The sequence below is a fragment of the Saimiri boliviensis genome, chromosome 14, assembly GCF_048565385.1.
Source record: "Saimiri boliviensis isolate mSaiBol1 chromosome 14, mSaiBol1.pri, whole genome shotgun sequence".
In the NCBI taxonomy this organism is placed as follows: domain Eukaryota; kingdom Metazoa; phylum Chordata; class Mammalia; order Primates; family Cebidae; genus Saimiri; species Saimiri boliviensis.
Window position 1 is genome coordinate 18660643 of NC_133462.1, and position 14366 is coordinate 18675008.

Below are 14366 nucleotides of genomic sequence, written 5' to 3' on the forward strand. Positions count from 1 at the left end.
CATGCCTGTGGTTCCAGCTACTTAGAAGGCTGAGGCAGGAGGATCACTTGATTTTTTAATTGTTTAAAAACTTACCCCCAAGTGGTTGGGCGCAGTGGCTCACGCCTGTAATTCCAACACTTTGGGAGGTCAAGATGGGGGATCACCTGAGGTCAGGAGTTCAAGACCAGGCTGACCAACAGGGTGAAACCCCATCTCTGCTAAAAATACAAAAGTTAGCTGGGCATGGTCTCAGGCACCTGTAGTCCCGGTTACTTGGGAGGCTGAGGCAGGAGAATCACTTGACCCTGGGAGATGGAGGTTGCAATGAGCCAAGATTGCACCACTGCACTCCAGCCTGGGCGACAGAGAAAGATTCTGTCTCAGAAATAAATAAATAAACAAAACCTACCCCCAGGAATCAGGAACCCACAAAATGCTCTCTGGACATACCACAAAATGTGAAGGACTATTATTTGCCTGTGAGAGTATTATTTCCCAGCCCCTATCTAGGTTTCTCTGCTTCTCTCACCCATATATCTTACTAGGTTATGATAGAAACATGCTAGGATTCACTCCCCATTGGCTCTCTCCAAGCCTCAGTTTTCTCATCTATAAAACGAGGTAATGCCTACCTTACTGGGCTGTAGAGAGGATGACACGAGAAGGTATGTCTTGTGCACAGTTCCTGACTTTCAGGAGGTGTTCAATAAACATGAGTTCATCGTTCTTGCCTTCTGAGTCTTAGCTGCTTGGAAAGTGGCAGTGACTAAGCCAGGCTCTCTTGGATTCCCACAGGTTTTTAAGCAACGGTCCTCAGGAGGGCCAAGGGATACTCACGGTGATGTCTTCCCCCAGACTCATTCCCCTGTGGAAAGATTTAAAACTTCTCATAAATGACGTCGTAAATAAAAGCAAGGTAATATATATGTAGGACATAAATGTATTATGGGTTGGCTGCTACCTGTCTTATAGTAATGAGCATTTCAGAAGAGCCACAGATTGTCCTTGAGAACAGGAAGCAAACAGGGTATACCATAAAGACAATTATCCCCTTAGTAGGAAGTAGGCCATCAATTTCCATCAGTCACAGACCTCTCACAAGGACTTTTTCTTTTTCTTTTTCTTTTTGTTTTTTCTTTTTTCTTTTTTTTTTTTTTTTTTTTGAGACAGAGTCTTGCTCTGTTGCCCAGGCTGGAGTGCAGTGGCACGATCTTGGCTCACTGCAACTTCCACCTCCCAGGTTCAAGTAATCTTCTGCCTCAGCCTCCTGAGTAGCTGGGATTACAGGCGTGCACCACCATGCACAGCTAATTTTTATATTTTTAGTAGAAGCAGTGTTTCACCCTGTTGCCCAGGTTGGTCTCAAACTCCTGAGCTCAGGTGATCCACCCACCTCAGCCTCCCAAAGTACTGGGATTACAGGCGTGAGCCACAACACCTGGCCTCACAAGGACATTTCGATAGTGGAAAGTATACATGCTGGAGCATTGTTAGAGGAACTGACCTTCTGGAAAGAGAGATTTTCTAAAACAGGGGAGAAGGCAACAGAGAGAACAATTGCCAATCTGTTTTGCTATGGTTGGCTCTGCGTAAAAGGATCCCAGGGCCAGCCATGGTGGCTCATGCCTGTAATCCCAGCACTTTGGGAGGCTGAGGCAGGTGGATCGCCTGAGCTCAGGAGTCTTGAGACCACCCTGGGCAACGTGGTGAAACCCCATCTCTACTACTAAAAATACAAAAAATTAGCCAGGTGTGGCAGTGGATGCCTGTAGTCTCAGCTACTCAGAGGCTGAGGCATGATAGCTTGAACATGGGAGGTAGAGGTTGCAGTGAGCTGAAATCAGACCACTACACTCCAGCCTGGGACCACAGAGGGAGACCCTGTCTTAAAAATAAAAAAGGATCCCAGATGCATATTTGATAGCATGTACTCTATCACTGTGGGATAATATATATGTTGTATACATGTTTATTTTCTGTCAGATTTAAAGGCCAGATGGGGTGTCCCAAGAATCTTACTTAGTGCAGCTTTAAGCTTTAGTAACTTAGAGCTGCACTGACTTTGGGAGACTCTGCTATATTCCATGTGGGTGTAAGGTGGTGTACTTGTCTGAATATTCTGTTAAATATTGTATCTTTTATGGTACGTGTACCTTCTAGACACAAGCAAGAATGTTAGAGGGGGCCGGATGTGGTGGCTCGTGCCTGTAATCCCAGCACTTTGGGAGGCTGAGGTGGGAGGATCACCTGAAGTCTGGAGTTTGAGACCAGCCTAGACAACATGGTGAAACCCCATCTCTACTAAAAATACAAAAAAAAAAAAAATTAGGCCGGGCACAGTGGCTCACGCCTGTAATCCCAGCATTTTGGAAGGCCACGGTAGGCGGACTATGAGGTCAGGAGTTTGAGATTAGCCTGGCCAACATAGTGAAACCCCATCTCTACTAACAATACAGAAATTAGCTGGGTGTGGTGGCATGCACCTGCAGTCCCAGCTACTCGGGAGACTGAGGCAGGAGAATCGCTTAAACCCGGGAGGTGGTTGCAATGAGCGGATTGCGCCACTGCACTCCAGCCTGGGCAACAGAGTGAAGACTCTGTCTCAAAAAAAAAAAAAAAAGTGTTAGAGGGCAGAAGGCATGGCTAACTTCATGTTGGAAATAACATCATTTTTCCCTGTGTTCACACTAGAAGATTTGGCCACAGAGGCCCTGCATGGTTGGGTTCCTTCATGCATTGGGGGATTTGTTACACACTTGTGAAGTGTAACTGTCCCGCAGGTGATAAGTTGTGCACAGGTAGGTGGAACAGGAGTGGGAGGCATGACTTTGGGAACTGCTCCAGTTGTGACTTGTGCAAGAATATGTTTAGTGCCTGTGTGTCCTGGCCTCTTAGTTTATGCCACGCCTCTCTCCAGCAACCTTTAGAAGATCCAAAGAATTACCTAGTTGTGCTGAGCGACCGGTCCCAGATACTGTTCAAAGAGTCTCGCTATCCTCAAAATATGCCGTGTGTATGCTATTACTTCAGTGATGCCTACTTCTTCGCCTCCCTCTCTTGGGTGACATCGAGCACAAAAGAAATACAGGTAAGACTGCCAGGCTGGGTGCGGTGGCTCAAGCCTGCAATCCCAGCACTTTGGGAGGCCGAGGCGAGTGGATCACGAGGTCAAGAGATCGAGACCATTGTGGTGAACATGGTGAAACCCCGTCTCTACTAAAAATACAAAAAAATTAGCTGGGCATGGTGGCGCATGCCTGTAATCCCAGCTACTCAGGAGGCTGAGGCAGGAGAATTGCCTGAACCCAGGAGGCGGAGGTTGCGGTGAGCCAAGATCGCGCCATTGCACTCCAGCCTGGATAACAAGAGTGAAACTCTGTCTCAAAGAAAAAAAAAAAAAAAAGACTGCCTTCCTTCCCCTTCTCCTTCCCCTTCTTGGCCCATTCTCTCTATGGAGCTCTTAACCCAGATTGACAAAGGAAGATATTCTCCATGAATAAATGTGGTCTGAAACCAGGAATCCCCCCTCATCCTTTCTCCAATTATAGTCCCCAAGTTAAGTAGGCTTCATGGTTCCCTGAAGTAGACCAAAGTTAGGAAAAAGGTCCTAGGCTTCCTGCCTCTACTGTACTTCCAATTCCCATCACTAAGGGATAAAATCTCACTCTAGCATCCTCTAATCCCTCCTTAGCACAAAACATGGGGAAATATGGGAACATTCTGTCCTTTCCTCCTCTACTATCATCTCTAGGCAGTTTCCATCTTATTCTCTTCTAGGCTGTAGTATGGATGAAGAGCAAAACTGAGGACATGGTTGAGAAGAGAACATTTTCCATGACTGAACGATTGCCACCCATCCAGTCCATGGTCCACACAGGTTCCTTTCATATCCTTGTGGTCTACTGTGGTGACCTGATCCTGCGACTCTTTGGGGACCACTTTCGGGCATTCAAACCCCTAGGTAAAGTGCCCTGCCGCTTCAACATCAGCTGCCTCTGCTATGACCCAGAAATGAAGATGCTGCTGTCTGGCATCCTGGGGGCAGTGGTCACCTGGGTCATTGAGCGAGGTGGCACAGGCCTCCAAATAGCCCACGTAGTCTCCATGCCAGGTGATGAGCTTGTCCAGGACATCGTGCTAAATGGTCCCAATGGCTCCCTCTTGGCCCTGTGTGAGACGGTGGTGAGGGTCCTTATGCGCCAGGGCAAGGGCCAGCTGGGAGAGGTGAAGAGGTTCACATCTACCAGCAGTGGCTCCTCCATCACCTGCTGCTTCACCTGTTTTGATCAGGGATTTCTCTATGCTGGAAACCAAGCTGGGGAAATCCAAGTTTGGAGCCTCCATCAGGGCAATCCACTCCACAGTTTCCAGGCCCATCAGTCGGCAGTGATCTGTATCCGTAGCCGACCAGAGGCCCACACCCTGCTAACAGCTGGAAGTGACAGCCTAATCAAGGAGTGGAACCTGACTTCAGGGAACCTGCTCCGGCGGCTAGAGCTTGGTGAGGAGCTGTACCGGCTCCAGTTTATTGACAGCATTACTTTCTTCTGCCAAACTGCCCACAGTTTTTCCTTGCGCCGCCTACCCTGCTTCTACAGCCTCTTCAATGTCTGTGGCTCTGCTCCCCAGCAGTTGCGTCGGGTCTGCTGTGGGGATAACTGGTTCCGGATCCTGTGTACTACTGAGGATGGCTTGTTGCGCTTTGTGTCCCCAATAACAGGGGATCTTCTGGTTATCACCTGGCCCTTCTCAATCCTGGACCGGGCTGTGGATTGGGCCTACGACCCAGGTAAAGAGGAGCTCTTTGTAGCAACAGGCAGCTCCGAGGTGCTGGTATTTGACACAACCCGCTGCCCTTGCCCAGCCAAGTATCTCTTATGCACCTCCCCAAATTCTCAGGACTTTGTACAATGCCTGGCTTACGGGCATTTTAAATTGGGGCGGGGCCTGGAGGGACTGATATTCTCTGGGCACCAGAGTGGTGTGATAAGAGTGCTCTCCCAGCACAGCTGTGCCCGGTTAGAAAAATTCATGCACTTTGGTGCTGTACTGGCACTCTCCACATTGTCTGGAGGGAATATGGGTGGCCGAAGAAACTCTCTGCTCTGTTCCTATGGAATGGATGACTATGTGCACCTGTCAGAAGTTGTGCTTGGTGGGGTCAAAGTGCATCTGCAGCCTCTCGCCAGCATTCTCAGCAGCTGTCACCTCACACATCTGATACTCTTGCCCAAGTCTGTGGGTGCCATCACAGAGACGAACTGCCTGCGTCTCTGGAAGTTCCATAATTTTCTGTCCTCTGGGTCACAGGATGGCTTGAAATTTATAGAAACACTGCCTCTGCACCAGTGTGCCATCACATCCTTTGACGTCTGCCTGTCCTTGAGTGTTTTCGTCACAGGTTCTATAGATGGCTCTGTTCGGATCTGGGACTTCCATGGCAGACTCATAGCCATTCTGGACTCATCACTGCACTTTGGCCCACTCTGTTTTGCAAATGACCGGGGTGACCTGCTTGTGACTTTCAACCAGAGTCTTTACCTGGTGTCCTGTTTAAAATTGTTCCCCCCAGCCCTGCTGACTCACCTTTCCTATATGAGTTTACCAGATGAAGTACTGGAAGCCCCTAAGCCTTTCATACCAAGCTTCTTCTTCTCCTTTGAGACCATGTTTGTGCCCAAGTACATCTACCTTGGACAAGGGCAACAGAAATTAGTGGGTCTGGAGAAACTTGTCAACAACCGGGCCATTGCCTTTGACCATTCTGTGCCACATGTGATAGAAGAAGACGAGGAAGGAAGCCCAGTGTTACTGTGTTCCTCCATGTATTATTCTTTGCAGGACATGGAAGACTGGATGCAGATGAGCAAACGTTACCATCACCATTATGTGCTTCCTCCCCAACTACAACTGACTAGCTGGGATGGACTCAACCCCTATCAGATATTGCGATACTACTTTGGTCATGGGCGGGAATGGCTTTTTGCCCCTGATTGCTATATCCCCAATTCGGTGATTCGTGCCCGTCTTTGGCCAGAGGGCACCCCAATATACCTACAGTGCAATCTGCATGCACCCCAGCGAGAGTTGGAATGGGACAAGTCTCAAGAATTCTTTTTCTGGCACAGCAGGATAAGAACTATAAGTAATATAGAATATCCAAAGAAGGAGGAGGATGAACACTTCCTAGAAATGAGACTTTCCAAGGAAGTAACCTACAGTGTCCTTACAGATACAGGAAACCGGAGTTGGCTGGGAAGAAAGATGAGTGAAATAGCCATTAACAGCATGATTGAGGCAATGCTCAATATTATGATCCATGCTTCCTCGCTGAAGTACCAATCCTGTGTTGCTGCACTAGGGCAAATCTTTGCCTCTTACCAGGTGTCTCCAACCCTACGCTCTGAGACAGCCCATAGGCTACTGGATGATACAACCAATTCCAACCCACTGATCCGAGAACTAGCTTGGGAAGGGTTGAAGCGTCTAGGAATGATTACTCATCTTTTTGCTGTGCCTCTGGCTCAAGGATTAATGGACAAGGATGAAAGAGTGAGGAACAAGACCCTAATGCTCATGGCTGAGATTGGAATCCATTCTAGGACCTCACTCTTACAGCTGATCCAGAAACCAGAGACTTTTCAGGAGATGCAGTAAGTTTGTGCTCTTCCTTCAGTTCTTTATGCCATTCTCCATTTCCCCCTTCCTTTCCTTTGCTATCTCTTCACACTGTTCATTAATTCTCTCTGACCTTTCTTCTTTCTCATAGCCTTTGCTCATTCCTAGATTACTATCCTTGACAATCCCCTGACTGCTCACTCTTCCTCCTCCTCCTTTTTTTTTTTTTTGAGGCAGGGTCTCACTCTGTTGCTCAGGCTGGAGTGTAGTGATATGATCTTGGCTCACTGAAACCTCTGCTTTCCAGGCTCAAGCAATCCTCCTGCCTCAGCCTCTTGAGTAGCTGGGGCTACAAGCATGCAACACCACACCGGATAACATTTTGTAGAGACAGAGTCTCACTATATTGCCCAGGCTGGTCTCGAACTCCTGGGCTCAAGCAATCTCCTGCCACCTTGGCTTCCTGAAGTGCTAGGAGTACAAGTGTGAGCCTCCTCCATAATGCATGGAGGAACACAGTAACACTGGGCCACTATACCTACCTCCTTTCTCCATTGCTTTTCCTATGTGTCCCCTACCTCTTCAAGTTCCATTTTCATCCTTTTTCCTACGCCTATGGCCTCCAATACAGATCATTCCGTTTGTTGCCATCTTGACTTCCTAGATGCTTTCTTTCATCTCGGCCATTATTTTCGTCTACATATGCCATCTCTCTTGGCCACTTTGTCAAGCCTCCTGCCTGTTCCACAGCCATTCTTTTCTTCCCATTCTCCCTTTTGTTCCTGACTCAGCATAATCCTTCTTCTCCTTTGACTTTCATAGGCAGGAGATGATCGGGGAGGAACCCTTGGATCATCTACTGGGGATGCGGGCCACAGATCTCCAAATCCTTTACACTCAAGTGGAGCAGAGATTGAATGAAAATCTGACCTTGTCAAGTAGCGATGAAAAGCCAGCTTTTTCTTTAGATGTCTCAAAGCTTTCCGAGCTTAAATCCTTTTCCATGAGAGCCTCAACAAGTTCTGAAGAACCTGAAGTAGCCATCAAGCCCAGCAAAGGCCAACGACGAGGCCGAGCAGGGGGCAGAAAGCATAGTATGTAAGGGGTAATCTGGTCCATGCCTCAGGGTCCCCAGGAGGCAGGGTAGTTAGGGTTAAAGTGGATCAAGAGATACCAGGTGGGCTGGCTGGACACGATGGCTCATGGCTGTAATCCTAGTACTTTGGGAGGCCAAGGCGGGCAGATTACTTGAGGTCAGGAGCTCAAGACCAACCTGACCAACATAGTGAAACCCTGTCTCTACTAAAAACACAAAAATTATCCAGGCATGATGGTGTGCCTGTAATTCCTGCTACTCAGGAGGCTGAGGTGGGAGAATCACTTGAACCCAGGAGGTGGAGGTTGCAGTGAGCTGAGATTGCACCACTGTACTTCAGCCTGAGCAACAGAGCAAAACTCTGTCTCAAAAAAAAAAAAAAAAAAAGATACAAGGTGGGAAGAGAGCTAAGTAGAAAGATCTCATTATAGACACTCTCTTAAGAAGGATCCACTCAAACTCAGGAAGACTCTAAGGCCCAGCTCTCTAGGATTTGGCAGGAGTTGGAGGATAGGAATAACGCAAAAAGAACGCTTTTTTTTTTTTTTTTTTTTTAAAGTCCTCAGCCTTCTCTGTTGGTACTTTTTTTATGGCAGCTCTTCTTAGCTCACATCTGATATTGGGAAGGGTTTCATTTTGCTTCCCAGGGTTTGCTCACCTCCATCTCTCGATTTTTCCTGCAGGCCGGAAATTGTTGCGGGGTCTCAAGAAGATGAAAGAGAGAGGCTCTAAACATATGGGCATAGAACTGGGTCTCTCAGAGGATGAAAGTGGGACTGAGGCTGCATCAATTGAGATGGAGGAAGCACCCATCCCTTCCAAATGGTCTTCAATCACCAGTGTAATAAAGGTCTTAAAAGATGTTGACTCTCAAGAGAAAGATATCTCACAGGATCGCATTGCACTGACCCTGAAGAGGCTGAGGAAAATACGTGACAAAAGAGGCAAAAAAGCAACAGCTCAGAAACCCAAAAAGAAGCACAAGAAGGAAGAAGCCCAAGTTATAACTGGGGAACCTCCTGTAATAGAACAGCCAGTTATTAAAAAGTTTAAACTTCAAGGACGGGGAGCCTCTGGAGTCTCTGGCCGCAGGTCTACCGCTGGAGGTAGCTTAACATGGCGGGATGATCTATGTCGTCTTATGACCCTGAGGATATCTGGTTCCCAAACAGAAATGTCAGAAAATCTAAACACTGAGCTAGTGAAATTTGCTCAGGAGACACTAGTAGATAGGCACCCCAGCTGGGAACTCTTTCAGGAGATCTGCCCCCTGTTGAAGAAAGAAAGTAAGGTTCTACTTGAGGACTTTGATTGGGATGCAGTCCCGCCAGAAGAAAAACCAAGTTTTACCTATGAAGGAGCAATTAGAGAGGACATGACACAAGATGTGACACAAGAAGTGATCGGACATAAGGAAGTGATACCAAGGGAAGAAGAACAAGCACAAAAGACAGCAAGAGACATGCCGGGCTTGGAGGAAACCCAAGTGATTTTGAAAAAAGGCAAGAAAAAGAAAGTTATTTTTTTAGAACCAGGTGACGTAACCAAGGGAAAACAAATACCAAGGAAAGAAGAGAAGAAAACCTTTCAGAAGTCACCTAAGCAAGAGAGGAAAGCTGTCCAGCGGGAAAGAAAAGGGGGAAAAATAAAGACGGAAATGACTAAAGAAGAGAGGGATATGAGTGAGGAAGCGGAGGAAATGGCCACACTTGAGGAGGAAGTGGTCGAACAAGAACAAAGACCAGTTATGACTGAGAGGACACCATCTTGGCAGGACTGGAAAAAGTCCTGGGATGAGTGGAAACAGGTCCACGGTAAGTCCAGGAAATCCTGGAAGGCATGGAAGAAAGACTGGGAGAAGAGGCTTCTTCAGGAAGAGGAGAAACTACACCAGGCTGGAGAGAAGCCATCCCTGGAGGAGGAAATGCTTCAGGAGGATGAGAGAAAGCTGAAATGGGAGGAGTGGAAACAAGTCTGGGAAAACATGTTGTCATCTAAGTCCAAGGAGCAACTGTACAAGGATGAGGAAGTAGTGACTTTGGAGAAAGAAGTGTCTCGGAAGACGGAAGAAAAAGAAGAGCAGGTCACAGAAGAGCAGAGACAGATCCAAGAAGAACACAAACAGGCCCGAATTCACAGGAAACAAGCCCGAGCTGAAAAAAAACGAGCCCAAGAAGAGAGGAAATTAGCACAAGAAGAAGAGAAACTTGCACAACAAGAGAGACAATTGGCCCAGGAAGAGAGACAACTGGCCCAGGAGTATATCAAAAAAACCCAGGAGGATGGGAAAGTGGCCGAGGCAGAAGGTAGGTTTGCCCAGAAAGAGGAAACACTGGCCCTTAGAGGGGAGAAGCTAAGCCAGGAGGCAGAGAACTTGGCCCGGCAAAGGAAGAAACTGGCCAAGCAGTGCGAGAAAGTAGCTAAAGAAGAAGAGAAACTAGCAAAGAAAAGAGGGAAACTGGCCGAGGTAAAAAGCATATTGGTTCAGAAAGTGGAAGAAGTGGCCCAGAGGCAGCAAAATCTGGACTGGCAAGAAAAGGAGCTGGCCCAGAAACTGGAGGAACTGGCATGGGACACGGAAGAACTGTCTAGGAAAGAAGAGAAGCTGAGTAAGGAAGAGGAGATACTGACTGAAGAAAAGAAGATACTGGCTGAGGAAGAGGAGACATTGGCCTGGGAAAGGGAGAAACTGTCTGAAGAAGAGAGAAAACTGGCCCAGGAAGAGGAGAAACTGGCCCAGGACAAGGAAAAAATGCCCGAGGGAGAAGAAAGACTGGCCTGGCAAAGGGAGCAATTGATTGAAAAGAAGGTGAAACTGGCCCAGCAAAGGGAAAGATGGACTGACAACATGGAAGAACTCACAAAGAACAAGGCGAAAGTGTACCAGAAGAAGAAGAATCTGGCTCAGGAAAAGGAGAATCTGGCTCAGGAGAAGGAAAAATTGGCTCAGAGGGAAGAGTATCTACTCTATGGCCAAGAAAGACTCACCCACAACAGAAAGCAATTAGCCCAAGTAAACAACAAATTGAAAATTTTCAAGAAGACACTGGCTCAGATAGATGAGAAGCTGATACAGGAAAAGGAGACAGTGATCAAGAAGAAGGAGAAACTGGCCGAAAGAGAGAAAAAATTGGTCCAAGTAGAGGATAGTCTGGCCGAGAAACAGGAGAAATTGGCTCACGAGAAAATGAAATCAGCTCTGGAGAAGGCAATGGTCCAAGAAAAGAAACGGCTCAGAGGAGAGTTGGATATTGCTAAGGAAGAAAAGGCATTGAACCTGGAAATGAAAAGACTGGCCGAAGAGAAGATGAGACTAGTGGAGGGAAAGGAAATTCCGTCTACGGGAGAGACTCCCGAAACTTCAAAACTAAGGAAAATGACTAAAGTTGAACAAGAACTAGCTGAGAGGAAATTGTTACTAGAGGAGAATATACTGCTACATGAAGACAGGATACTGGCCATAGAGAAAAGGGAAATTGCCAAAGGAAAACTGGAATTTACTAGAGGACAGAGAATATATGCCCAGGAGCAAAGGAAGTTAGCCAAGGATGCAAGGATGTTGATTAAAAAAAAGGAGAGCCTTTCCAAGGAACCAGCAAAACTGAACAAAATCCTAAAGGCACTTCAAAAACTAATCAGGGATGAAAGAAAACTAACCAATGAAGAAATAAAGGTGACAAAGATAAAGAGGTCACTCTTTGCTAAGGAGAGCAGACTGAATAAAGAACAGAGTAAACTGGATATCAAAGCATGGGATTTTTCTGAGAAGTCAGAACTGACTAAAGATGAAAAAAAACTGACTCGGAAGCAGAGAAAACTGGCCAAGGAAATGAGAAAAATGACAAACAAAGAAGAAAAAATAACTGAGGAAGAGAACAGATTGGCCAGAGCACATTCAGAAGTCACACTGGATGATGAAGTGGAAGGAGGAACAGAAGAAGAAGAGGTAATCCCATTCCTTAAACGAAGGTGGAGAAAGAAGAAAGAGGCCAAGGAAGTTGAACCAAAGGAAAAGTTTCCCAGTCAAGTGGATGAGGTGGAAAGTGAAGAGCATTTTTATGAAGAAATGGAAAGCCTGTTAAATGAACTAGAGAGGCAAGAGAGTTTGTCTTCTGAGGAGGAGGAGGATGAAAGGGATGAAGAGGAGGAAGAAGAAAAGGAAGAGGAGGAAGGGGAGGTAGAGGAAGAGGAGGAGGAGGAGAAGAAAAAGGAAAAGAAGGAGGAGGAGGTTCAGGAGAAGGAAGAAGTGTTGGAGGAGAAAGAAGAAATTATGAGTGAGGAAGAGTTAGAAAGTTCGAGTGACAAGGAAGATGAAGAAGAGAGCAGCTCACTGGAAGAAGAGGTAGATGAGGAAAAAGAGATCTTAAAAAGAGAAAAACTATTTAAGTTACAAGAACAAAAAAGAAAGAGCCTAAGAGGAAGGGAAAAAGTCCCTTCCACTGGAAAAGGAGTTTCTCATGTCAAAGACAGGGCTATGAGACTAAGAGTTCTAAAAACCCCTTTGAAGAAACTGGTGTCAATAGCTCTGGAGATGAAAGAGAAAACACCAGTGCCAGTGCCAGAGAAACAGATATCCTGGGAAGATAAAAAGGCCACAGTAGTTGAAATACCCAGGAAATTCTCAGGGACAATGGATAAAGAAAGAGAAGTGTCAGGAAAATATGAACCCATACCTCCCCCTGTTTTGGATACAGTTTTGGAGTCCCAAGAACAGGACTTAAAAATCCCATTTATGTCCCACATATTAAGGAAGACTGTGGATGCTCAGGAACTCCAGCATAAACCACTAGGTCCCCAGTGGAAGTGGCTTTTGCAGCATCTGTCTCTGCTGGGACAGACTGAGGTGCAGTTCCCTCTCTCCCAAATCCCGGCTAAGGAACAAAATGCAGACGTAAGCCTCTCAGATGTAGAGTGGATCTGCCATGTCCTAGAACGAATGGAAGCAGGAGAAGAGCTTTCCAAGGACAGTTTCCACAGACTGTGCCAGCTCCTCAAAGACCTTGCCTCAAAGGGAAATTTAGAATGGCTGCATCTGGCCAAACTTGAAGCCATTGTGTACCGTTACAGGCAGGCCCTGGAGTTACAAGGCGCAAGGATCTCAAAACCAAGTAGGGAGTCCACGAGTCCAAAATACCTGAAAGTGATTCCTCCTATACAAGCAAAGGAAAAGGAGAGCTGGCTAGAACCTCTGGCTGTTCCCACACGAAAATCCCCATTAGCTACCAAGAGGATTCCAGACCCAAGGGCTAAAAATTGGCATCTTCTAGGAGAGCCTTACAGAAGTGAGAGGGCACAGCAGATATCCATTGCCCACAAGGAGATGGCAATGCAATACTTTCATCCTGCCACAGGAGACATTTTTCCAAGGGTCCATGCCTCTGTGGAAAAGCAAACCCTGGCACTGATGTTTCAAAAGGACTTCTGGGATTTTAAGGATAAACGCAGGTTTCCCAAATTGCCCAAGTTGGAGAAGAAGACACAGCCCATTTCTAAAAAAAAGGAAAAGTTGCCTTTGTGGGAGACATTTGTGGCACTGTACCACGTTTTGCGGATGCTGCAGCAGCGATACGGAAAAGACAGTGCTGCTTGGATGGAACAGTTCAACCAGCTTATGGAGCTGTACCAACTTAAGTCCCCCCGAATCCAGAGGCTTCTACTAGAGTTACTGCAGGGAGAGGAACTTCAACCCCAAGAGATCATCTACAAAGAGGCCCTAAAAGCCACAGAGCTAGTTCCCGGGGAACGGCTGCTCTACTGCCTGTTTTGTGGCAGCTCTCATACTGCTAGAGGCCCTCAGGAGTTCCAGGGTGTGGTACCCGTCCCTGGGCAGAACAATGTGCACACCATCCTTCCCATGGGCATTGCCCAGTATGGGATCTTAGAACTTGCCTGGAAGAGCCTGCCTCAAGCTGATATTCACCTCACCAAGGCACTGACACACATTGCTGCTCCCACTCCCTAATTTGGCACTGACTGGAGGTAGGGACCTTTCATTACCAACTGGAGAAAGTCCTGGTCACCAGAATCAGACATTCATATCTCTCTCTTTTTTTTCCCCCTTTTAGATGGAGTTTTGCTCTTGCTCCCCAGGCTGGAGTGCAATGTCACAATCTTGGTTCACTATAACTTCCGCCTCCCGGGTTCAAGTGATTCTCCTGCCTTAGCCTGAGTAGCTGGGATTACAAGCATGCACTGCCACACCCAGCTAATTTTGTATTTTTCGTAGAGATGGGGTTTCTCCATGTTGGTCAGGCTGGTCTCGAACTCCCAACCTCAGGTGATCCGCCCGCCTTGGCCTCCCAAAGTGCTGGGATTACAGGAGTGAACCACTATGCCCAGACCTAGACCTTCATCTCTGGGCCCACATAGAGGTAGGGCCAGGTCAAAGCCCTTTCCCAGCTCTGGAAACACAGCTTCTATATGGGGAATAAAGAGGAGGTTCTTGTTTGCAACAAGTACTTTGATGTTTTCTTTCCCCCCAAACTAGTTCCCCAGGAAGGTAGCCAGGGAAACCATTTACTCACATACTTCTGAGATGGGGGAAGCATCCCAAAAGACAGTGGTGCTCACCATGTGGATATGTTGAGGCAGAGGAGTCTGTCCTTGTCCTCTTCATACCTTCCCACCATCCCCTCCAAGAACTCTAAGAAGGAAAGTACCAGGCACACAA

General features: G+C 47.0%; 1 protein-coding gene across 1 annotated transcript; it reads left to right on the forward strand.

The window, feature by feature from the left end:
* Nucleotides 1-823: 823 nt before the first annotated feature.
* Nucleotides 824-13658, forward strand: WDR87 (WD repeat domain 87). The gene is made up of 5 exons (XM_010348011.2): nucleotides 824-898; nucleotides 2900-3070; nucleotides 3760-6635; nucleotides 7423-7694; nucleotides 8380-13658. The coding sequence occupies exons 1-5, from the start codon at nucleotides 824-826 to the stop codon at nucleotides 13656-13658; spliced, it is 8673 nt and encodes a 2890-aa protein (XP_010346313.1).
* Nucleotides 13659-14366: the final 708 nt, after the last annotated feature.